The sequence below is a fragment of the Mesoplodon bidens genome (assembly GCF_964165515.1).
Source record: "Mesoplodon bidens genome assembly, chromosome: 16".
In the NCBI taxonomy this organism is placed as follows: Eukaryota; Metazoa; Chordata; class Mammalia; order Artiodactyla; family Ziphiidae; genus Mesoplodon; species Mesoplodon bidens.
In genome coordinates this window covers 43022958-43048338 of record NC_138173.1, presented here as the reverse complement: position 1 = coordinate 43048338, position 25381 = coordinate 43022958, and the positions used below count along the sequence as shown (strand labels likewise).

General features: G+C 41.1%; 1 protein-coding gene across 10 annotated transcripts in view; it reads right to left on the bottom strand.

Moving 5' to 3' along the window:
* The window catches only part of VPS13B (vacuolar protein sorting 13 homolog B), an 805800-nt gene that overhangs the window by 33831 nt on the left and 746588 nt on the right, over positions 1-25381 (bottom strand). For all 10 annotated transcript variants that reach the window (XM_081258369.1, XM_081258366.1, XM_081258373.1 and 7 more), the window contains 10 exons: positions 20106-20369; positions 19345-19428; positions 18992-19167; positions 18407-18577; positions 17619-17820; positions 16301-16489; positions 13503-13649; positions 10976-11259; positions 7072-7199; positions 6675-6874 (listed from right to left, as the gene is read on the bottom strand). In XM_081258369.1, coding sequence (XP_081114495.1) covers positions 6675-6874; positions 7072-7199; positions 10976-11259; positions 13503-13649; positions 16301-16489; positions 17619-17820; positions 18407-18577; positions 18992-19167; positions 19345-19428; positions 20106-20369 — 1845 coding nt within the window. The remainder of the gene's footprint in view (positions 1-6674; positions 6875-7071; positions 7200-10975; positions 11260-13502; positions 13650-16300; positions 16490-17618; positions 17821-18406; positions 18578-18991; positions 19168-19344; positions 19429-20105; positions 20370-25381) is intronic.

The window sequence follows — 25381 nt, the reverse complement described above, 5'->3', positions numbered from 1 at the left end:
CAATGGTGACTCAACCAGAACAAACTGTAAACACATAGGAGACTCTCAACCAAGACACTTGGCAGATGTTGCAATTGGGTGTCAACTTGCTGATATCTCTTCTGGCCCTGATATGGGGGGGGGGCGGTGAGGGAGGCGACTGAAGTAAGCAAGAAGCCAAAACATCTGCACTACACATTTTATAAGGCAGATTCTCACTTGGATCGACAACTTCTTCTCTGTGTAAACATTTTGGGATGGATGCTAATGATCTCTCTGAAAATGACTACATGCCCTTTAAGCATTAGTGCTCAGGGTTACCCCTGTCTGATCTGCACCAAATGGACGGATTACACGTTTGAGTTCTGGCTCATCAAGGCATTTACCAAAGTGTCTCGCGATATTCTTGCAAGCAAGAAAAGAAATATCTTATACAGTATAGTTTAAAAGTGCTTTTAGACACATTTTCTTATTTAAGAAATGTGGGCTAGATGACAGTACAGTTTGGTGTGTTAGTGGCTGATTGAACCCACGCATTAGGGAAGTGTCTGGTGATTCACTGCAGCAGGCTGACCTTGGACTTGTCCTGTTCAACATATTTATTAATGACTTGGATGAACATGTAGAATGCGTGCTCACCACATCTATAGATGACATAAAGCTACTACGGATACTTAGATATGTTGGACGACAGCACCACAAGTTTTCTAACGTGATCTCAGCAAGTGGATGAGGCCAATAGCAACAGGATTTAATGTACCGGGGGTGAAAGTTAAGTCCTATCATTGGGTTAAAAAAGTCAACTGTACAGCAAGTCATGTGATAAAGATCTGGGGGATGTGGCTGACCGCGAGTTCAATAATAACAAACAGTCTGAACTCGTGAATAAAAAGTTAACTCAATCTTTTAATTTATTAATGGAAGCATAGGGAGGTAATAGCTGGTTAGACCACATTTGGAATAGTATGTGAAATTCTGGCTGCCAGATTTTTAAAAGGGAACATAACACGCTAGTGTGTTCGGGCTAGGGTAACTGTGGTGATGGGTCTGGAAATCACACTTGCTGAAGGAATGATTCAAGGAACCAGAAACGTTTGGCCTGGATAAGGGAACAGTTAGAGAAGATGTTGAAGCTGCCTTCAAATGATTGTAGTGTTGCTCTATTAAAGGGGAAGTAAATACTCTGTGATGCCTCAGCAGGTTAAACAAGGATGGATGAATGGATCCTACAGAGGGATAGTTTTCAGCTTGATATAAGCAGAAATTTTCTCACAGTCACTGCTGGAATAAGCCATGACTATGACACTGGGAATCTTCTAGGGTGGGATGTCATGGGAGGGACTCTTGCTCTAGGTAAAAGGAGAAGTTAGAAAACCTCCTCTAACCTGTGCTTTCATTGACTTTCAGGTGGAAATGTTTGTAGCCAGGGCAGGAATCCAAAGGACAGACAGTGCTCTTAGCTTGGTATAGGAAAAACGAGACTGGGCCACATGTGAGCAGACCCAGGTTCCAGCCTGATGCTGCATAATTATAAACCACCTAGTGGATTACTTTTTAAGCCTCAATCCTCTCATCAGTAACATAAACATCAAAATTACTGCCCCGACTATCTTAGAGTTTTTGCAGCGATCAAAGCTTCTATCTTAGGGCTTACTACACTCGACTGCATTTATTTAGCTATGCAGGTGCCTTGAAGGTGGGAATTATACATTATTCAGGGCAAAGGGTTTGGCCCTTGATAGGTCCTCATCAAAGTTGGTTGAATAAATGAATGAAAGAACGGAGACTGGATGTGAAAGCGCTTTGTAAATGGTACAGAGCTTAGAGGAGAAGAAAACAGCAATGATGCTGACCCCACTAAACACTTCTGTTAAGAGTCAAAGATCATGAGGACTGCCCTGGTGGTGCAGTGGTTAAGAATCCGCCTGCCAATGCAGGGGACGCGGGTTCGAGCCCTGGTCTGGGAAGATCTCACATGCCGAGGAGCAACTAACCCCGTGCGCCACAACTACTGAGCCTGTGCTCTAGAGCCCGTGAGCCACAACTACTGAGCCCGTGTGCCACAACTACTGAAGCACATGCGCCTAGAATTCATGCTCCACAACAAGAGAAGCCACCACAATGAGAAGCCCGCGCACTGCAACGAAGAGTAGCCCCTCCCTGTTCGCCACAACTAGAGAAACCCCGCGCACAGCAATGAGGACCCAACACAGCCAAAAATAAAATAAATTTAAAAAAAAAAGAGTCAAAGATCGTGAGAATTTACTGGATCTCTGTAGAAGAGAATTCACCTGCAAGAGATAATTTTAATTTGCCTTTTGGGGTTCAAACTACTCGTTCTCCTTTGGCTCAGAAATTGCTTTTCATAAACAATTCAAACACTTCCCGTGGCTTTTAAGATAAAAACCCAAATCCTTGATTGGAGCTACAGCATCTTGCCAGGTTTGGCCTTGAACTGCCTCACTAGCCTCCTCTCTCACCCCCTTTTCCTTCATCTGGCACTAGGGCCACACTGGCATTTAGATCCCTGAAAGGTCGATGCTCCCTCTCTGAGCACCAAAGCTTTGAGCACATTGTTCTTTCAGCCAAGAAAAATCTCCCATTCTCTTGTCTAATACTTAATGCCTGTTCCTCCTTTAAGGCATAGATGCCAGGTCTCTTACCCATTGACACACTCATGGCCTCTCAAATTAGTCTGCCATATAACAGCACACCTGTACCTGCCTCTCCTGCAGAGCTGTTACCAGAGTTCACAACAGTACAACGACCCATGGGATTACTTGCTTATCATCTATCTCCTCCACACACGGTCTCCTTGAGGGAAAGGGCTGTGTTCCACTTTTGTTCACTGTATTTTATGTAGTCCCAGCACCAGGTTATAATGTCTGGCGCATATTTAATCTCACGAAGTCCTGTGGATTGAACGACTGAAGCAATGTTTCTCAATGTCTGTATTAGTAAAAAGGTAACTACTAGGTTTTCTGTGTACCTTTTTTTGTTTTCAATTTTTCCAAAGGTTGCCTAACTTTGACGAAAATAAGGTTTTGAACCATCAGCAATTGAAATCCCATACACTGTGACAGGATTCTAAAGTATTTCCCTGATAGGATCAAAATTATGACTTAAAATGATCAACATAAGCTTATTTTTCATGCTTTCACTTACTTATTGAGAATCTAAAGATTTTTCCTCCCTGAAGTCAGGCTCCCACCCACTGTCATTCGGGATAAGAGCACCAGTTGCCACTGCGGGGCCTCTGGCTGAGAGGTCTTCTAACCAGGTGTGAGCCAGGGACACAGCCCCAGAAAACCCACCCCAATCAGAATTTTGTGGCCGACACGCACTCAGGTCTTCTAGTTAACTCTTGATCCAAAGAATACTTCTTTGTGTAACCATAAAGTTACTGTCTGCATATTCCTCTCATATTCCACATCAAAATTATACAACATGACACGGTCTTATTTACATGACCAAGGCAGGGGCATCTCTATGACAGACAAAAGCTAAAGGAGTTTTCTTCCTTGGGGCATAAATGGAGATGTTATGGTGTTTTAATTCTGCTTTTTTTAGGTCAGCTTTGAAATTCACATCACGTGTCTGTGACCCAGGGCTGAGGAAAGGCTCCTGGAAGACAAGCTCCCTCCTACAGAAGGGCTGCTTCCTTTCATCAGAGGACGCAGCTCCCCAAGCTCCCCAGTGATTTATATGCCCTGGTGTGTTACTGAGGAGATGCCAGTGAGGGCCTGAAACAAATCTTCCTCCAGAATAGGAAGTAAACCGTGGTCTGCGGGACATATGGCACACAGCTCCTCAAAGATTAATGGGAGCATGAGACTTTGCTGGGTCCTCGGACCAGGGATGATAAGGGTGTTGGAAACAGTGCCTCCTCTCAGCTTTGAAGTGTCCCTGACTACAAAGGTTTGAGGAAATTTAGAGTGAACAGGAATCCCCAAAATAAGGTTTGGCAGGCAGAATGCCTATTGTAAAGAATTCCCTAGACATATATAAGCAAGGTTTCAAGCATCTTCAAACCGATGCAGGGGAGTTCAGGGACCCTTGAGAAGCTGGTGATACTTATTTTGTAAATTACTGAGACGGGGAACGTCTTCTGAGGCTGCACAGACCCAGCAGATTTTCACTGTTCATCACATGAGCACTGTGGATGGAGATCACACCCCTCAGTAGTTTGGGGCACCACAAATGCAGGTCTCCCAGGTGAGCGGGGCCCCTCTTGCACCTGTCCCTGGCCATGTCCTTCACCTGTTTCCACAGCTACGCTCTCCCCAGGCCCCCACCCCTTTCCCTCTGTCTCTCAGCAGATGTTTCTTTCCACACTTCATAATAAACTTAAGGCCAGTGGGTATCACTTCACTCCATTTCCCAGCCCATCCCTCCTGAGATCTCTACCTACACCTGTGCCCATCCCCAACTCTTTTCTGCCAACAGAGAAGACGGCGTGGCCCTTCTGTTCAAGTAGAATTACACTCCCCGTGCTTTGGACTTGTCTCTCTGGCAATTCCTCGCTCCTGTTTTCATGTCTCCTCGACTGACTCCTTTCCTGCAGCATATAAAGGGCTTCCTCCCCACTGCTCTCATTTGCTTCACGGCCACGCTTCTTGAAAGAACACTTCTCACCGTCCCTGCACCCCCTCACTTCCACTCCCTCTGAGCCTGTAACTTCCAGTGGCTACCCTGCTTGCCCTCTTCCCACCATCTGCCATCCTGTAAACTCTCTGTCTCAGGACTTTCCTGTTTCTGCCCAGCTTCTCGGCCAGCCACTCTCCTGCTTTTTCTCAGTCTGTCGCTGCATGACACTCACATGTTGGAGTTTCCCAGGGTTAGGCCTGGGACCCTCTTCTCCTCCTTTATAAGACCTCTCTTGGTAACCTCATCTTCTCTTTCATTCATTCAGTCATTCATTTATCTGTTTGATAGGTATTCAGATCTCATTGTGTTGGCAGGCATTCTGCTGTAGGCTGTGGATGAATAAGGCAGGTGTCTGACTGCCAGGAATCTCGACTCGGTAGGAAATCATTTACAGAAGTGAATGCAATTAAGTGTTACAAATGTTGTGTGAGTATGAAGAGGGTCCCAGGGGGGTGGGCAGGAGACTTCACAGGGGTGTAGGGAGAGAATCCCTTGAGAGATGAGAAAGAATGTGCCAGTAGGACTGGGGAAGAGGGCAGTTAAGGAATTCCAGGTAAGGAAGTAGCATTCATAGCGCATGCTGCGGAGTCAGGCAGGTCTGGATAAAATCCCAGTCCCTTCCCTTGTAACACATGGGAATTAGGCCATGTTCCTTCTGGAGATCTCAGTTTTCACTTCTGTAACAAGGTGACAGTCCCTACCTCGTATGGCTGCTGCAAAGGTTAAGTAAGAATGAATGTGAAGCGCTTAGCACAATGCCTAGCACACATTAAGCACTTATTAAATGATAACCATTATTATCACTGTAAGTACCTTTATAACTTTAATATGTGTGTTGTAACCATTACAGTAGAACCTACTTCATAAGCCTGTTGTGAAGATCAAATGGACTAATACATGTGAAAGGACTTTTAAAAAGTTCAGCACAGTATTATTCAGCCATAAAAAGGAATGAAGTTCTGACGCATATGCTACACCATGCATGAACCTTGAAAACATTATGCTAAGTGAAATAAGCCAGACACAAAAGGACAAATGTTGTAGGATTCCACTTACATGAGATGCCTGGAGTAGGCAGATTCAGAGACAGAAAGTACAATAGAGGTCACCAGGAGTTGGGGAGAGGGGAGAATGGGGAGTTATGGGTTTAGAGTATCTGTTCAGGATGACAAAACATTTCTGGAAGTAGATAGTGGTTATGGTTTTACAACATTGTGAATGTATTTAATGCCACTGAATTGTACTGAAAAATGGCAAATTTTAAGTAGAGCAGAAAGGAAATGCTAGGTTCCTGTGCCATTTTCGTTTTTTTTTTTTTTTTTTTTTTTTTTTGCGGTACGCGGGCTTCTCACTGCTGTGGCCTCTCCCGTTGCGGAGCACAGGCTCCGGACGCGCAGGCTCAGCGGCCATGGCTCACGGGCCCAGCCGCTCCACGGCATGTGGCATCCTCCCGGACCGGGGCACCAACCCGTGTCCCCTGCATCGGCAGGCGGACTCGCAACCACTGCGCCACCAGGGAAGCCCCCTGTGCCATTTTCAAGAAAAATATTATCACTAACATCTAGAGTAAGACAGAGACAAATCAGGACATCTGACCTGTTCAGGTTTTTAAAACTGTGCTAATATTTGCAAAGTTTCACACAGTACTAGGATTAATATGTATATTTTACACTTAGCAAATTTTCAAAAGAGGTGATTAATCTAGGGTTGACAATATGATTGTCCTAAGATCTGGACAGTTAGATTACCTTCCATGTAAAGAATATTAACAATTTTATTTCATTTTTGCCCTGGATTTAGACCCAAGATGGGCTTGCTTAACTGGTGCTCCCCTCTCATAAACAGTTGCAAAGTACGCTTTGAGATACATACTTGTGTTTGAGAATTTATAGCCCATTGAAGATGTAAAAGTGGATACACATGTGCCCTCACACAGAGACAAGACATTCAGCATTTAGAAAACTATGTTTAGAAACAGACAACCACCAAAACCTTAGAAAAGGGACTGTTTTTTTGGGCTTTGGCAGGAACCCTCGCGGCTCACTGACCTGTGTTCCCTGACTGTTGATGTCGATGGCGTCGCTCCACTCACTCGTCATTTCCTCCAGCAATTCTACTCTCAAAAGGAGGCTGGGAAGTAAGTCTCTGGTCCTGCAGTCTGGATAACTGGAAAGCTGATGATATAGCTCATGATGAATTGAGCACTCAGGAGGAATTCTTCTGCAATAAACCTCACACTTTGGAATCTCTAAAATTGAAAAAAGAAAGGCATATGCAGACTTAGGCCTTGAAGAAAAAGACTTGGGGATATTAAATGTAACGGGGCAAGAGAAACTTCTCAAAGAAGCTCACTTTTATTTAAGGGTCACAGGTAACTATGAAGTCAAAAACCTCCAGAAAGAATATAGGTTTTGTATTATTTAAATTCAATACCATAACATATACCTTTAGTATTTTCCTTTATAAGTACTGTTACTGGACATCTGTTGTGGAAAATTATTCGAGGACTAGGGTCTTCTGAGAGGGTTAAATAAGTCACTCCAAAGTGCTCTTGATATGTCAGTGCTATAGCCCTAGAACAGAATCAAAGGATAGAAATGGTTTAGAAAAAAATGCATGATTTCTCTCCTGATACATGTTTATTTGGATTTGCAATATTCAGAACCTCTATAACACCTTCTCTCTTATACATCAGAGGAAATGTTTTCCAGAGAATGGATGGTCATCCACTCATCTGTTACCTGCCAGACACTAATGATAGGTTTACTAATTTTTTCTGACAGTATTAAATATTTTTATCATAAAATATTTTAAAAAATGTGAAAAATCATATACACACTACTATATTTAAAACAGATAACCAACAAAGACCTACTGCATAGCACAGGGAACTCTGCTCAATCCTGTAACAACCTAAATGGGAAAAGAGTTTGAAAAAGAATATGTATAACTGAATCACTTTGCTGTACACCTGAAACTAACACAACATTGTTAATCAACTATACTCCAATATAAAATAAAAGTTAAAAAAATAAAATCAAGTTAAAAATATAAATAAAATAAAACCCCCATAACTCCTGCCACTTGGAGAGAATTACAGATGTCCTTGTGCCAGCTTTTCCTCCTGCTCTTTTTTCCTCTGTGCATATGCGCCTTAATCTCTTCAGATGGGGTGGCTTCCTCCTCAAAAGTGCTTGGTAAATTTTGGCAAAGGAGGAGTTGACGTGCTTCTAGAAGGACGACTAGAATCTGGGCACTTGCTCTTTTCTAATTCTAAAGGTAGGTACGCTCAATACGTTTGTGGTCAACTTTTGCCAATCATCATGCTTTACAGGATCTCCATTCTGACTACGAAGAGCAAAGCTGTATTTACTATTTGGCCTCAGATAAACTGCTGTGTGGCTGTAGGCTGACCTCTACAATGGACAGAGAGAAAGGCTCCAACTTAGACCTAGAGACTACCAAAAAGTATTTCATATCAAAGCAGGAAAAAAATTCTCTCTGAAGCTTAAATTCTGTGGACTGATTGTTGAAATTGATCAAAGAAATCAGATATTTGCCAAATGTGGCCCTCAGTTTCCACTTATTATAAGGGGTCAATGACACACTAAAGAATTTCCCATTCATTACCTATTCTGCTCGCTAGTGTGAGTTCTTCCCAAAGCCTGTATTTGTCTGAAATGTCAAGGTGAACTGTCGATTAGTATTTGGGGAAATCATATTAATAACTAACTAACACCATGACATGCACACTGCTGGACTAGGGGGAGGAGGGAGGAGAGGAGATGGAACACTCTCTGAGCATCAGTCTCTGCATTAGCACCAAAGTCCTTCTCCCAGTCTACCTGTGGAAGAGCCGGGGAAGCCAACCACAGAGAATGCTCTGCCGATAGCCAAGAGCTGTGGCCAAGACTGAAATATGGCATTTCCAATGTAATATCTAGCGTAATATGTACAGATAAAGATTTAAATTATATTAATAAAATCTTAGAATTTTAAACTTAATTTCTAAGTGTTTTATTTTACATTTTGTCTCTCAGTTTTAAAAATAAGTTTTGTTTTCTATACATAGGTTCACACTGCTTTCAAAATACTTCCTTAGGGCTTCCCTGGTGGCGCAGTGGTTGAGAGTTCGCCTGCCGATGCAGGGGACACGGGTTTGTGCCCCGGTCCGGGAAGATCCCATATGCTGTGGAGCAGCTGGGTCCGTGAGCCATGGCCACTGAGCCTGCGCATCCGGAGCCAGTGCTCCGCAACGGGAGAGGCCACAACAGTGAGAGCCCCGCGTACCACAAAAAAAAAAAAAAAAAAAAAAATACTTCCTTAAACTTACCACACTTAATTGATGGAAATGTTCTATATGTTGATTGTATCAATGCCAATATCCCAGTTGTGATATTATAGTTGAGTTTTGCAAGATGCGGGAACTGGGTAAGGGATACATGGGACCTTCTCTGTATTATTTCCTATAATTGTATGTGAATCTACGATTATCCCAAAATAACAATTACTAGAGAATGGACTTGAGGATATGGGGAGAGGGAAGGGGAAGCTGGGACGAAGTGAGAGAGTGGCATGGACATATATACACTACCAAATGTAAAATAGATAGCTAGTGGGAAGCAGCCACATAGCACAGGGAGATCAGCTCGGTGCTTTGTGACCTGACCACCTAGAGGGGTGGGATAGGGAGGGTGGGAGGGAGGGAGACGCAAGAGGGAAGAGATATGGGAACATATGTATAACTAATTCACGTTGTTATAAAGCAGAAACTAACACACCATTGTAAAGCAATTATACTCCAATAAAAATGTTAAAAATTTTTTTTAATTGAAGTATGGTTGATTTACAATATTGTGTAAGTTTCAGGTGTACAGCACAGCGATTCAGTTATATACATATATTCTTTTTCAGATTCTTTTCCCTTATAGGTTATTACATAACGGTGAGTACAGTTCCCTGTGCTATACAGTAGGTTCTTGTTGGTTATCTATTTTATACATAGTAGTGTGCATATGTTAATTCCCAGCCTCCTAATTTATCCCTCCCCCCACCCTGCTTTGGAAACAATAAGTTATTTTTTTAATACATTTATTTATTTATTATTTATTTCTGGCTGCATTGGGTCTTCGTTGCGGTGCCCGGGCTTCTCATTGCGGTGGCTTCTCTTGTTGTGGAGCACGGGCCCTAGGCGTGCGGGCTTCAGTAGTTGTGGCACGTGGGCTCAGTAGTTGTGGCTCGCTAGCTCTAGAGTGCAGGCTCAGTAGTTGTGGCGCATGGGCTTAGTTGCTCCGCGGCATGTGGGATCTTTCCGGACCAGGGCTCGAACCCGCGTCCCCTGCATCGGCAGGCGGATTCTTAACCACTGCGCCGACGTCCCAAGTTTGTTTTAATTAAAAAAAAAAAGAACTCACCACACTTAACTTCTCCAACCAGAACATAAGGACAAACATTCCTCTCGAGTTAGGGGTGAAAAGTGTTTATAAAATCATGGATGTTTGTGAGTGTTGTGAAAGAAGAAGGGATGTGTGTAGGGAACAGAGCCTTACTATTAGGGATAACTCGAGTCAGGAAGTTATCTTTTAAAATATTACTACTAGAAATCTCTATATACATCAAAGTTAAGATGGCTAAAATCTCAAATAAAGTCTATAAATTCATAATCACGAAAAAAGGTACCTCTCATAAGGTTACAATATGTTTTCTTTTGTACTTTTTATATATACCATAAATAAGTTATTCCTGACAGCTACAGAAAGGACATATTGCATGCAAAACGACCGCAAAATAAAAGTCCGGTATGAACAAACCATTACATGTCTCTGGCTTGATTCTGTGGTTGCTATTTGCATAATTGGTAATTGGTAATTGGAGTAACTTGCGTGCAGGAACAACCACAGAACAGTCTTCTGTGACTTGTGTTTATCTAAGTTATCTCTCTTAATGACTTGAGAAAAATTCCATTTTGAAGTAGAAGTAAAATATGGGAAAAGAAAAGGTTTTCCAACTTGACTCTCTCATACTTTAACCCTTATTTCTTATCACTCGACAGAGGCTAAGAAGCCATAAAAGAAGGTGATCTTTTCATCATGATAGATTTCTGCTATTCTACGGTACAAACATCACATTCTCCCCTAGTAGAAGCTGCATAAGGGAAAAATCTGATCAGTAGTACACTGGGACAACCCATGTGTGATCATAACGTTTGCCCAGTTGTATACAAAATCTAGGAGCCATGAAAAATAAAAGCAAAACTTAATTTTACGTGTGGTGAGCACTGCAACTCTTCTCCTATTTCTCCCGGCACCTGGATGAAGCAAAGAAGGACATTCACATAAATGTAAAATACCTGGTACAGAATCCATTTTCCCTATAGTTCCCGAAGGGCACTGACACACTCTGTCTGGGAAACTCTTGTCTAACTAGAGCTGGCAGGCTCCAGCACTGTGAGCTGTCGGCAACTGCGGCAGGAGAGAAGGCCAGCAAGATCTGTTTCTGAAGCAGGGATGCATCCAGCGCTGACTGACTGATATCAGGCATTAAGTCCCAGCAAGGAAGGGAGCTGGATTTCACAGCAGGCTGCTCGCCACCCGGGCAAATGCTGAAAGTAGCACTGTCTGGAACATGAAAATACTGAAGAAAGAAAAGACAATGCAGAGAGAGCACAGTTACTACAGTCCTACAGAGAAGTTAAACTTTTTAAAGCACAGCTTCTGAGAAACCATAACATATAGTCTCAGGAGGTGGCCAGGTGGGGGACATGGGAATATCAGAAATCCTGTTCCCATGAGAAAGCTCTAATGAGACAAGTACAAGGAGCAAGAAGAACAGGGTCGGCTTTTCTAGGCGTAATGAAACATGATAAAACTGGTGTGACTTCAAAGGTGACGCAAAGTTCTCACTATCCCCAGGTACTGCAAAGAGAAGCCACGCCATGTGGTAGAAGTGTAGTTTGTTGGGAGGGAGTCCTCCTAGAGAGGTGTGGCTGGACTGAAAGGGTGGCACCCCGGGGGACCTTGGGCAGAGGAGATCTGAATGAGATACAGAAGGGTACACTGGAGGCTCAGAAGACAAATTTTTTTGAAGGCTCATCCTGAGGGAGCAGGAAACTCTGATCTCCAACCCTCTGTTGGAATTCCACATGGTTTCTGGCACATTAGAGAGTCTCAGGATTGTAGACATAAAAAGGACCTTTAGAGATAATTTATTTGGCCCTCCTCTTTCACAGCTGAGGAAGCTGCTTCCCAGAGTGCAGATGATTTGTCCAGCATCACAAAGCCAGTGTGTGGCAAAGCCTAGCCAGCAGCCAGGCTTCCTCCTTCGCTCTTGGCTGTTTCTCCCACTGTCCCAGACAGTCTCCCTGAGAGGGTAGGGATTACCATGTCTTTAAACAATTCCCACACCTGCCCGGAGCAGGGTCGGGGTTGAAAAAGGGGGCCCCCTCAGCTGCAGAAAGGATGGGGGCCTTCCCCTTCTCTCCAGGAGCCCATTGTGATGCTGGTATTGAGGTGACTGCTGGCAATTCTCCTTCCCTGAGTGCCCAGGCTTTTTACTCACATCACCTCATTTAACCTTCACCCAGGGCTTCCCTGGTGGCGCAGTGGTTGAGAGTCCGCCTGCCGATGCAGGGGACACGGGTTCGTGCCCCGGTCCGGGAGGATCCCACGTGCCGCGGAGCGGCTGGGCCCGTGAGCCATGGCCGCTGAGCCCGCGCGTCCGGAGCCTGTGCTCCTCAAAGGGAGAGGCCACAACAGGGAGAGGCCCGCGTACCGCAAAAAAAAAAAAAAAAAAAAAAAGACAAAAAAACCCTTCACCCAAAACCTGCAAGGAATGCAAAATTATGCCCCTCTTCAGATGAGGAAGTGTCCGTGTCGAAAACCCTGACCCAATGCCTCAGGAAGCCCTAGGGTGGGGAGAAGCAGGGAAATTATCGGGGCTCATGCTGGTTCTTCCCGCAAATTCTCGCCTACAAGGCAATTACTGTTGACCTCTACTTCCCACCAGGGTACTTCTGGTCACCTATTTATTTTATCAATACTTCAATGAACCAAGATGAAATTCTATTACTCTGACATTTTTATAAATACTATAATGCACTGTAGGCTTAGAAGAATAAGACTTTCATCCTACTGTATTGCTCTAATGTAATTTTTAGGAGCTGAAAGTAAGGGCTAACAATAAATTCAGAAGAAGTAAAGAAAAATAATACTTTTCTATATGATGGTTTCAATAGCGTAAAACAATAGATACCACTTAGCATATTCTGTTTTCAAATCCTTTTAAAGTATCTCCTTACTCTCTTAAAATAAAACTGTTCACCTGAACTGTATAAAGAATTGAATAAAAAAATCCTTCTTGGATTCATTTTCCGCGTATTCTGCCATAGAGACGTTAACATAAATGAGCTGGTACATTTTCACATTTCCTCTCCTCGTGGACACAGAGCTCAGCGCTCCCAGATCTGGGGCCCCGTTGGGGCTGAGACTTCTTTACACAGGGCTCCTCCAGGCACGGTGGCCTGCGAGGCAGATGTTCTTTTCCAGGAGCCTCGGAGCCAGTCCTCAGGCCTGCTTCCCGCCGGCGGGGCCTTGTGTTAGTGAGCTCTGGCAGAGAGCGCAGCAGCCTCGGGGCAGATGGGGCCAGCAGCACCCAGCTGCCAGTGGGTCCGGATCTCCTGCTTGGTAGGACGTCTCCTCATTAATTACCTTGGAAGTGCCCACCATGGCATCCATGGTTTTAATGAAAGCAAAAATAAATGAATCTTTACCTATACTCAGTGTTAGCTTTTGATTTGTTCCAGGTTAAAAAAAAAGTTGATAATAATTATTATTGATTTATGAAAACTTAGACAAAACAATCATGTTTGAATTGCTTACCTCCTTTCCAGAGTGGGGTCTGGCGATAGATAACTGTGGTTTATAAAATATCTGATACGGTGTATTATTGATTATTGTAGTCTTGTCTTCAACCTGAATAATTTGTATGCCTTGCTGTACCATGGAGGAAATGCAGAACTGGCATAACTGCAGGACAATTGAGGAAAGAGTAATTTTTAAAATATTATATGGCTGTTGTATGAAAGGAGAGAAGGTTAGCACTCCCCTCGACAAGGATGGAAGAGGCGCATACAGTTAAGGCACTGCCCCTACTTCGTGGCATCTAACCACTGTTTTTTTGTTTATTCTGCCCAATCTTTAGAGTATTTTGACTCACTAATCATGTATTTCATCAATTAATTAATGAAAATATTAACAACTTCTAAACAACAGAACATAATACATAAATTCAAATTAAATCTGATACTTAAGTGGGTGCTTCCAAAGGGAAAAAAATATATCATATGGCATATAAAAACCTCTTGATTATTTTTAAAAGTCATTTTATCCATTGGTTTGCCCAGGACAGTATCAATTTTATCTTCTGTTCCAGAGGATTTAGTAGAGTTCCCTTTCAGTCTCAAAATTGTCTTGATCCCTAAAAAGGGTCACTATTTACTCTTCAACAGGGTGCTTTAGCAAACCGGCTACTTTTCCTGCTATTGTATAGTGACAGAGACTTGTTTTCAAGTTATTAAACCAATTCCCTCACAAAATATTTATTTATAAAGCACTTATACATAAACAGATGCCACTTATCCTTTTCAACATAAAGAACTCAATCCAGCATTCCCCTTCTCCTCCTCATGCTCATCCTAGCAGCTATCTCACTGAATGTGTACCTGGACCAAGGGGAGTTCTGAGAACTTAAATAGTGATGACAATGTTGAAGAAAATAGTAACAGCTGACCCTCATATATTGATTTCTTGGGCTCCACCTGTTGAAAGTACTTTATGCATATTAATTCACAGAATGCTCACTACACCCACATGGGGTAGCTACTATATTATCCCCGTTTTACAGAAGAGAAAAAACGAGGCACAAAGAGGTAAGCAACTTGCCCAAGGTCACAAAGATAAAGAGGGTCTAAGGGTTGGAATTAGAAACCATGCAAACTGGTTCCCCGGTGCTGCTCTTAACCACGGTGTGTATCATCTCGTTGTCCTATCACATTGTATGAGGAACTGATGCTCAGAGAAGGTATTACTTGCCTAAAGATATCCATCTAGCAAGTGGTAATGTCAAGACAGAAGTTCTCAGAGTGTGGTCTGGGAACCCTTGGAGGAGATGGTCTTTGAGATTCCTTCAGGGGGCCCCAAGGTCAAAACTAATTTTAAAATAATAATAAGATGCTATTTGTCTTTTTCGCTCTAATTTTCACATGAGCGTACAGTGGAGTTTTCCAGAGGCTATATGACATATGATGTCATCATGCTCATGGCTAATGAAATGTATGTTTGTGAATTCTTGTGTTTAAAATTTTCTGTTTTAATTTCTAATTTGATAAATATCAAATAGATATAATCCACATAAACAAAAGGTTTTTGGAGGTCCTCCGTATTTTTTAAGAGTGTAAAGGGGTCCAAAGACTAAAAAGTTTGAGAATCACTACTAGAGAATAATGAGATATAAATATAATAATATTATATTTTCCAACAGTTCATTCATTCCTTCACTAACATTTATTCGCACTTGCTGTGGCCGCTTTGCGAGGTGCTGGAGGTACTGGGTGCTTGACTGTATATCATAACTTTTTTTCCAGGTTTTGATGGTAGTTCTCAACTTACAACTATTCAACTTTGGGTGATTCACGCTTACAGCTCTTTGCCATTTACACCCGTGTTACAGTATTTTGGCCGGCAGAGCATAAACATGTGTTGCCCAGACAACTTTGAGGAAATGGATACCAGCCTTGAATACTGAAGACCTACTACTTTGTATCAGAGAAATTTATTTTTAAAAAGTCACCAAATGACTCTAACTTTTCTCCAGAGGCTCTTTGAAGATGCCTGTCAAAATCTAGCTTCTCCCCAGAGAAAGGTCATTCTAAATTATACTACACTGATGAAGCATCCCTTCTTTTTCAGATTTGGGACAGCTAAAATAACGAAGATATCATTAAGTACAGCATGAGCTTTCTACATGGTACACTATGATATTTACTTCATACATACAGTTTAATGTTATTTGTTACTATATTATTCAGCTTACCTGGTTTTCATATACTACTTTAGAAAAGATTCATGTTGAAAAGCACATAGCACTTATATTTAGTTAAATAACTATTTTTTTTCTTTTTTCTTTTTTTGTATTCATCTTCATAAACATGGGTACCAGTCCGCTGTTCAATAATACAACTCCACATCGTTTTGCTCAGGATACCCTTTCCAGAAATATAACCTTTGCTGCAGGAGCCTTTGTCTTTTCACTCAATACTCAGAATGTTAGCAGCTCTACCTCCTGCTCTAAAACAAGGAGGCCAAGTACAACTTGTGGATATTTTGGAATAAGTTCACTTTTTTCCCCTACATACAATAAATCAAGTGACTGCTGAGTGTTCTGAAATAGAGTGGTTATTGGATAAACTATGTGACACGGCTTTTATCACTAGTAAAGGGAAAAAAAAAACGACTGTAAAACAGAGAGGTCTAAGAAATCATGTTACACTGTTAAAAATTGTTTGGAACAAGTAATACCAAAAGGGGTTAAAAAAGAAAAGGGTAGACATTTTAAACAGGTTGAAGGGATGGCATGCTATCCCCCGAGCCACACAGACTTTTATCGACTTTGATCTTACCTTCTGATGTCCTGGGAAAGCACCAAGTCTTATTTCGGCAGCAACAAACCCTTCTTCGTCCAATGACACAACTTCACCATTACCTCCATCTTTCCACTTTGGAGATGTCAGGTTATGGACCAGTTTAATTGCTACTGACTTGTGCACAGTGTTTGTATTTGCCCAGTATATTCCAATTTGAAAAGCTTCCTGGAAAAGTAATGCCTCAATTATAAAGTATTTTTCTTCACTTTGATATTATTACCTCAATTCGTAGGAATTTTTTATATTATGTAATAGGTCTACTTAGGCAACCAAATCCCTTTTTTTTTTTTGTAATGGCAACATACATTTTATTTTAGTTCCCAGTGCTTTCTCTGAATCACAATGGAATTCATATTTATGGAAGGAGGGAAAAAAAACATCAATCTAAACTGTGACTACCCTATGTACCAAAGGCTTAAAAACTGAAGGTTTCATTTCATTTCATTTGACAAAAGAATAATATGCAACACTACGTACATGTAGGTCAACATTCCAATTCCTTAAGGTAACATCATATGATTATTAAAAAAAAAAAGGAAAAATGCAATTGAGTAAAGATGTTTATAAACTGGAGTTCAAAAAAAAAAAAAAAAAGGACTCTCAAATTATTCCCTACCAGGAAAACATTTTATTTAGAAATTTCTTGTGCTCTATTTTCTTACAGATTTATGTGTCTTCTTGAACTGGGCTAGCCTTATCAAGAAAGTTCTCCTGTAATGGAATATAAAATCTTCCTATGAAATTCTGTTTTACAATTAAGTTTTTCTTCCCTTGTTATTAATGATTCTATGCTGTTATCACTAACAGGGGGCATCCATGATTATGGACAGGCAAGTCCACTTATAAGGGAAAAGGGGCCTTGACAAAAACAGCTGTTCAGAAATCTTTAATTCTTATCCATCTTGCACATCTCTGAGAGTTTCTGTAAGAACCACAAAAATATCTAGGGGGTGGGTTAGTATAGAATATGGCTCTTTATTCTTAACATATCCTGAGTAGGCAAATCCTAATACTTGTTAAACATCCTATACACAATGGAAATGAGAATGTAACTAGTACAAGTTATCAAATTTAATGATAACTCAAGCATGAATACTGCTGATGGGGGGAAAAAAAAAGACATCTGAGATGTCTTTGAATATCAAAGAACATTCCATACCCCTTACATATGCATCTAGGAGGACAGTTTTCCACAACTGATTGATTCTGTTAAGAACATAAATGCAACCTCAGAATAAAAGCTGGTTGTTGAAAGGAAAGAATTCCTATCAGTTTTTTAAAAAAGTTATAGTACCTGAAAATTAGGAGGGATAATAATTTTGCCAGCAGGAACCTGTAGAACAATCTTCTCTCCCTCAAACAGCCAGAGGTCCCACTTGGACTGATTGATGAGCAGGGCCCAGGGTAGCAGCTCTATCAACAAGGTCCTCACATATGGCTTCCAGGCTGACAGCTTCACTCGCATTGGGCTGTCCCACTGGCTCAGCTGCTCATTCCTGTGCCAAATACCACATCCAAGAGACTCAATGAAACATGATGACTTCAGGATTCATGAAATGTGTTTAAGGATTCCAGACACACAACGCTCCTGTATGACACCTCTTCACACCAGAGTCATGCAATGCTAAATTTGCATGCAGGAGAAAGAAACTTTTCATGCAATTATGTTCGAGATTAAGAATGAAGCAATCTACAGAATACATCTACTAGGTGATGAAAGGTCAGCATCTGACAGATACATGCAAACATCTTCTTTTTTTTTTTTTTTTTTTCTTTTTGCGGTACGCGGGCCTCTCACTGCTGTGGCCTCTCCCGTTGCGGAGCACAGGCTCCGGATGCGCAGGCCCAGTGGCCATGGCTCACGGGCCCAGCCGCTCCGCGGCATATGGGATCCTCCCAGACCGGGGCACGAACCCGTATCCCCTGCATCGGCAGGCGGACTCTCAACCACTGCGCCACCAGGGAGGCCCCAAACATCTTCTTTTTAAAAATGTTTTTATGGTATCTAAGATTTTTATGAATGGTCATTTATTTCTTAATATCGAGAAATGTTTGTAGAAAAAGACTGCTAAAGAACATTACCTGTCAGAGTCCTTTTTATTATAGGGCCATGTGGGTTGAAGGGACTTTTCTGGCCCGTAGAATTCGTCAAGGGTCTGAGTAACTGTGCCTCCGGGGTGTATCTTAGTGGCTATTTGCTTAATGAGGGATGTTGAGATGGGAACAGCACACTGTGAAGGATCATCTTCTTCTCTAGGAAATGGAAAGAAAAACCAAGGATGATGATCAGATGGATTATAAACCAATATTTTTTTTGGTGAGAGTGAGTGAATTTTTGGTGCTTTAGGGATGATGACACAGTTTGGGGAATTGTCTGGGCCGTGGCCTTTCCTCCCCAATGCTTGGGTGGAGATCTCTTGTTCCTCTACAGAAATTATGTGTCAATTACATTTTCTGATCATCCCTCTTATTTATATCCAAAGGGGCTGAATTTTATCTTAAACTGCAGAAGAGAATAAGAGAATACTAGGCAGGGCAATTTAAAAATAACATTCTCATAAGATAAGAAATCATACAAAAAACTCTATCCTCCCTTACCCCCTCAGTAGGACAAAGTTACTTTTCTACTGAATCTCTCTTAAGAAAATGTAAGGACTTTCCCAGTACCTTGCTTGAAATGTTAGGTGATGTACAAGGTCAGGTTCTATGTTTTGCAGTGGTTTTTCCTGTCCTTTTCCTGGAATAATTTGTGTTTCACTCAATCCCAGACTTCTTTTCTCCAAATGTATGATAATGGGGTCTGGAAGATGACTCCTCATGATAAAAAGAGGGCTGAACACAATCTATAAAAATAAAAGGACAGAACAACTTTCGTATTTGCTTTGTTGCAGTATTCCAGCTGTTTGACGCTGAAACAAACTTGTAATAAATCTCGTCCCTGGGTCACTCTGACCTTAATTTATTTCAGAACAGGAAAGGTCAAAGTCATATGCCATATTTTAGGATGAGAAAGCACTTACCATTCGTTGTTGCACTTGAGAGCTGGGTTCTAAAGTCAAAACTGTGCACCAGACATAAATAATAGAACTGTTTGAAGATGGCACCTGCACATGAGATAGAAAAGGTTCTATTAAATACTAAACAGTTTACTAATTAATCAAAATAAGGCACAGATATAATATCCATTTGGAGGATACAAAAAGTTTAAAGTTACAGAAAAAAGCCATTTAAAAAAAAGAATAAGCAAAAACAGACTTCATTATGGCATAAAGTGAATGTGCAGTGAGTCAATGGGGCCAATTCTTTCCATAAAGATGAAGGGATTTGTATGTGGAGAGACTGATATAAGAGTGAGTGGGAGAACAAGAGAGAGGATTTGTCCTTTATGGGAACGAAAGTGATGATGGTGGAGATTGAGAAAGAGATAAAAAAGTAGCAGATCAACATAAAGCTTCTCAAGAGGGGAGGACACCCTTTATTCCCTCCCGTCCCTCTAAAGCCCTTGTGCATCAGAATCTTTTTCAAGATATAAATCATCTCCATCTGGGAGGGGTAGAGTCTTGGCTACGAGAACTACTGGAACTGATACAAACGTGTTGTCGTGGGATGGGGACGAAAAAGTTTGAGAAATAATATTTAAAGCCTTTTTATATTATTTCAGGCCTCCCCTCTTTTGTATATATCATTTATTAATAAATTAAGTGCTGTACTGAATAAAGAACATAACGAGAAATTTAAAATTTTAAAGGTGCTCTATTCTGGATTGTACTACTTCTCATACCTGAATGACAACACTATACTCAGGGGTCTTGGATTCCAGACACACGTCCCTCGACCAATCTTCATCTCCTTTGGCCTTCACACACAACTCCGTCAGTTCGCCGTCTTCTAGTATGTACGAAGGCAATTTCCGTTTGGCTGTGAGGCAGTCAAAATGTTCTCGAAACACAGCTTGTCCATCTTGACCAATGTAATGCTGAACGACTTTTAGTTCTATGCTCTGAGACAAGTAACTACAGATAATCTGTCTTCCACAGATGATAATCTGAAAGACAATCAATCAAGCCATCAATCAATAAGACTTCATCAATTCAGATTCCATGAATTGGAAATACAGGGAAACCTTGGAGATATGGCAGGTTTGGTTCCAGATCAACACAATATAGCAAATATTGCAACAAAGAGAGTCAGATGAATTTTTTGGTTTCCCAGTGCATGTGAAGGTTATGTTTACACTATACTGTAATCTATTAAGTATTCAAAGCGTTATGTCTAAAAACATTTAAATACCTAATTAAAAAATTTTTTTTTGCTAAAAAATGCTAACCATCATCTGAGTCTTCGGCGAGTTGTAATCTTTTTGCAATAGTAACATCAAAGGTCACTGATCACAGATCACCGTAACAAAGATAATAATAAATGAAAACGTTTGAAATATTGCGAGAATTAGCAAGATGTGACACAGAGACACGAAGCGAGCCAATGCTGTTGGATTGCTTGATGCAGGGTTGCCACAAACTTTCAACTGATGAAAACGTAGTATCTGCAAAGCTCAACAGAGCAAAGCACAATAAAACAAGGTATGCCTTGTTCAGACAGAGTAAACTATGCTGATTTTAATGGAAAGAAAATGAAATCGTTAGCTTATTTAGAGAGTACAAGAAGAAAAAGAGGCTTCCAAGAAGAGAAGGGACTTTGCTTTGGTCATGTTGAGTTTGCAGAATTCAAAGGACAGACATGTAGGCAGGATCCATGCCCAGCTACAAATGCTGGTCATGTGCTTGAGAGTGAAGGTGGGACTGGAGATGGAAGACTTGTGAAATTAAGTCCTGTCCTCCTGTCTCAAATTTGGAAATCACAGGACTGTCTTCCTGTCCTCACAAATGTGTGCAGACAGGAAGACAGTTTACCTGGAAAAGAGGGTGGAGGCTCAAACCCAGTAACTGACCAAGACTTTAGGTACAGACTCAGGGTGAGAAGTCAGAGAAGGGACGAAGGAGTGTCAGGAGAATGCAGGGTTGCTGAAGCCACGAGAGAAGAGACTGACTGGAAGGTGGTGGTGGATGGTATCGAACAATGTAGCAGTCAAAAAGGAAGGGGCCTGGAAACAAGACTTCAGCTCTCATAGCTGAGATGACAATTGTGATCAATTTATTCCCTGCGGCTGGTTTCCAAGGGTTTATTGCACTCTTATGCAATATGAAATCTCTGTATAAACTGATAATACAAACAACTTTTAACTCAGGAGCCTAATTATATTTTATCTCATTCAGGTTTTTCTTATAGCAGAGAAGCATTATCTTTATACAACACACAGAATTATCCATTAAACCCATGTATTATTTAACTTTTCATCCAGCTAAGAGTATAGTTCAGAGCAGGCACTTAGAAATATCTCTTAAATTGGTGGAAATTGAAAAGATAACACAAAATTTACTCCTCTGCAGTGAATACTTTTAGAAAGCAAATCCTGTGTAATATGATTTTTCACCATGATTAAGGAAGACAGGACTGTCACATACTGTTTTCCTTATTTGTAACAATATTTTTCCAGGTTATAAAATATATACTAAGTAATACATGTATAGCATGTATGTCTATGAATATGATGGTTAATTTTATGTGTCAACTTCAATGGGCCATGGGGGGGCACAGATATTTTACTCAAACCTCACTCTGGGTGTGTCTGTGAAGGTGTTTCTAGATGAGACTAGCATTTGAATTGGTAGACTGACTAAAGCAGACTGCTCTTCTGGGTGGGCCTTATGATATCAACTGAAGACCTGAAAGAACAAAGAGCCTGAGTAAGAGGGAACTCCTCCTGTCTCACTGCTTGAGCTGGACACTGGTCTTTTCCAGCCTTTGGACATGGACTGAAACATCAGCTCTTCTTGGTACACTAGCCTGCTGGCTTTTGGACTGGAACTACACATCAGCTCTTCTGGTGTTCCAACTTGCAGATGGCAGATCTCAGGACTTCTCAGCCTCCATAATCGTGTGACCCAATTTATAATAAATCTCTCCCTCCCTTTCTCTACATACATATATATGTATATGTGTGTGTGTACACACATACACCCTACTGGTTCTGTTTTTTTTTTTTTTTTTTTTTTGAGAACCATGACTAATACAAAGTATTTTCACAAATTATCTCTTTTATTCTCACAGCAACTGTTCCTGGTGAATTTAAGGTTCCTGCTTTGTCGCAGAAGAATTTGGAGATGAAGTGATAGGTAAGAAGTGGATTTATTTAGAGAGAAACACACTCAGACAAGAGTGTGGGCCATCTCAGAAGGCGAGAGAGCTTCGAAATGTGGCGTGGTTAGTTTTTATAGGCTGGGTAATTTCACAGGCTAATGAGTGGGAGGATTATTCCAACTGTTTTGGGGAAGGGGTGGGGATTTCCAGGAATTGGGCCACCGCCTACTTTTTGACCTTTTATGGTTGGCTTCAGAACTGTCATGGTGCTGGTTGGTGTGTCATTTAGCACGCTAATGTATCACAATGAGTTGTATAATGAGGCTCAAGGTCTACTGGAAGTCGAATCTTCTGCCATCTTGGACCCAGTTGGTTCTAACCAGTCTTTGTCATGTCCTATGGCTATGTCATTCTTTTAAAGGTTGTGCCCTGCGCCCTTCCCTCCTGTTTCACAATCACATAAAACAGGCACTACAATGACTCCTCATCTTAACAAGGAAAAAAACAGAAGTACAGAGATGTTGAATAACTTTCCTGATGTTACCCAGATGGTCTGGCCCAGAGTCTGTGTTGATCACCATCCTGACTGTCTGTATCTCATAAAATTAATACCTACTAATTAAGAAAACAGAAACAACATAAAGAGAATAAAGGTTGCCCATCACAAGGTAAATGTGGCAGAAACCACTGGCTCCATTCCAAATAGCTGGTCCCTCCTTTTCCTTTGATGTTAAAATCACTGATTTGGTTTAGGTCTCAAAAAGCAGCACAGTACTCAGGGACGGTGGACACCTCCCATGACCCCCATTGGCTGTATCACAGTTGGTACAAGCTAATCGTGGTAATTCCATTACCTTTTTGCTAATGATTAGTTTAGGGGTGAACATGGAGCTCTGTTTTGGCGAATAATATAAAAAGGGAAGGCTGCTAAAAGGCTCTGGGAAAGCTTTTACTCTTTGATAATACGGGAGACAGTTTGAGAAGGGAAAACCCTCCTTTTTTTTCTGCCATGGAAGACGTTAGGAGAGGATATAACTTTTGCAGCTATCTTGAGGTCAGGAAGGCAAATTCAGGAGGACAGCAGAGAAGCAGGTACGGTACTGAGTTGCTTAATTAACTAACCAACACCCGAGTCTGCCTTCTTCCTTTTTGTTATGTGAGGTAATAAACATAAAATAGGAACAATAATAGTATCTGCCTCATTAGCTTGCTATGAAGATTAAAAACCCTATTTTGTAACTTCAAGCTGAAAGCATCCTAATGGATACATTTTCCTATGTCATTAGAAGTACTTTGTAAGTATCATTTTAAACAAAACTATTATTTACACAAAAAAATGTGAACAACTATGAACTATTATTTACCCCAAGCAAATCTGCTAGATTGACAGACCAAAAATTAAAGTCATTGTTGTTTCAACTTGCATTATTTGAACAGTGAGGTTTAGCATTTTCTTAAACATTTATTTTCCAACTATCTACTCCTTTGAATTTTCTTTAGAAGGAACACATCTGTAAAAACCAAGCTATGCTTAACTGCTACATTTCCCCTAGATACTCTGGACATTATAATCTTTTAAAACAATATTTTCAAAATAACAAACATGGAAGTCCACTGAACTGTGAACACAAGATTTTCTCTAGCATATGTAGACTAGACACTCATGATAAGCCTTATGACGCCATAGCATTGCCCAACTTTGAATAAACAATAGAAAACTCTGAGGCGGTATTTAACTCTGTTCTTATTCCGATGTGTCCAGGCCTGGCAATGTGTGCTCACTGCTCTTGTTTCAGAACCTTTGGGCCCCATGAGATTTAGGAGAGAATTTGGCTGTCTCTCACAGAAACCACAGAATCTCTGCAACCATCTGGGACTCACTTTGTTTAAAGACAAAGATCCTCTTGGTGGGTTTTTATAGTTTCATTTTGAACCAAAAAGCCTGTTAAATAGGCTTTCAAATTTGATAAAAAGAAAACCCTTAAAAGTGGCCAGGGAGGGAAGGCTACTTAGATGAAGGAAAATCCAAAATGGCTGCTCCTCGGAGTGGCGCTCTTCATGGCTGCTCCCTTGCAGGGTTCAGTGAAAGCCATGCCTGCTTTTCTTCAAAGTGGCAACACTTACAATGCCGTTATTTTGAAAATTATGGTTAGAATTTCAAGATTAATTTATCAGTTGAAGACAGCTACTTAATTTTTTTTAATGTAGGGTTTCTCTTTAATACACATTTCCAGGTTTCACACTAATTCCCCTCTTTCCCCAAAGCCACAAAGATGTGTATTGAAGATTTCCACATATGATTTTACTTAGCAGGTTTCAGAACTCTTATTAGATCAGTGCCAAGAAGAATAGCAATATTAAAGAATAACTCCAGAGCACCAGATGCACTGGAAAATGATATCTTAACCATGATTAAAAGTGTATGTATAAAGATACAAATATATATACATACATTCATATGTACATTTAGGTTTTTAGAGTGGTAAAGCTCTCCTCAATGAAGGGATGGAAAACACGGAAGCAAATACATGTGCATGAGTAGTTGTATAATGTACAAAGTCCCTGAGAAATTTTATGTGTGGTCAATTTTCACTGAATTGGGGAAATGAGAGGGGTACAGGAAAGGCAGGGTACAGGTAACCAAACGTCATTGTTCAAGCAAGCTTTAGCCAATTCTCCACTGTCCAGTGGTGTATTAATGCAGTTAAGGTACATCAGAGAGCTACACACACTCTCCTCCCCAAATGGGGCTTCATAATTAGGCAGCTGCGTTTTATTGCAAATTTCCAGGCCCAGGTGGGATAGAAGGCAAGAAGCCAAGATGTGAGGGAGGCAGGAATCTACAAAGCTCTTCTGGAA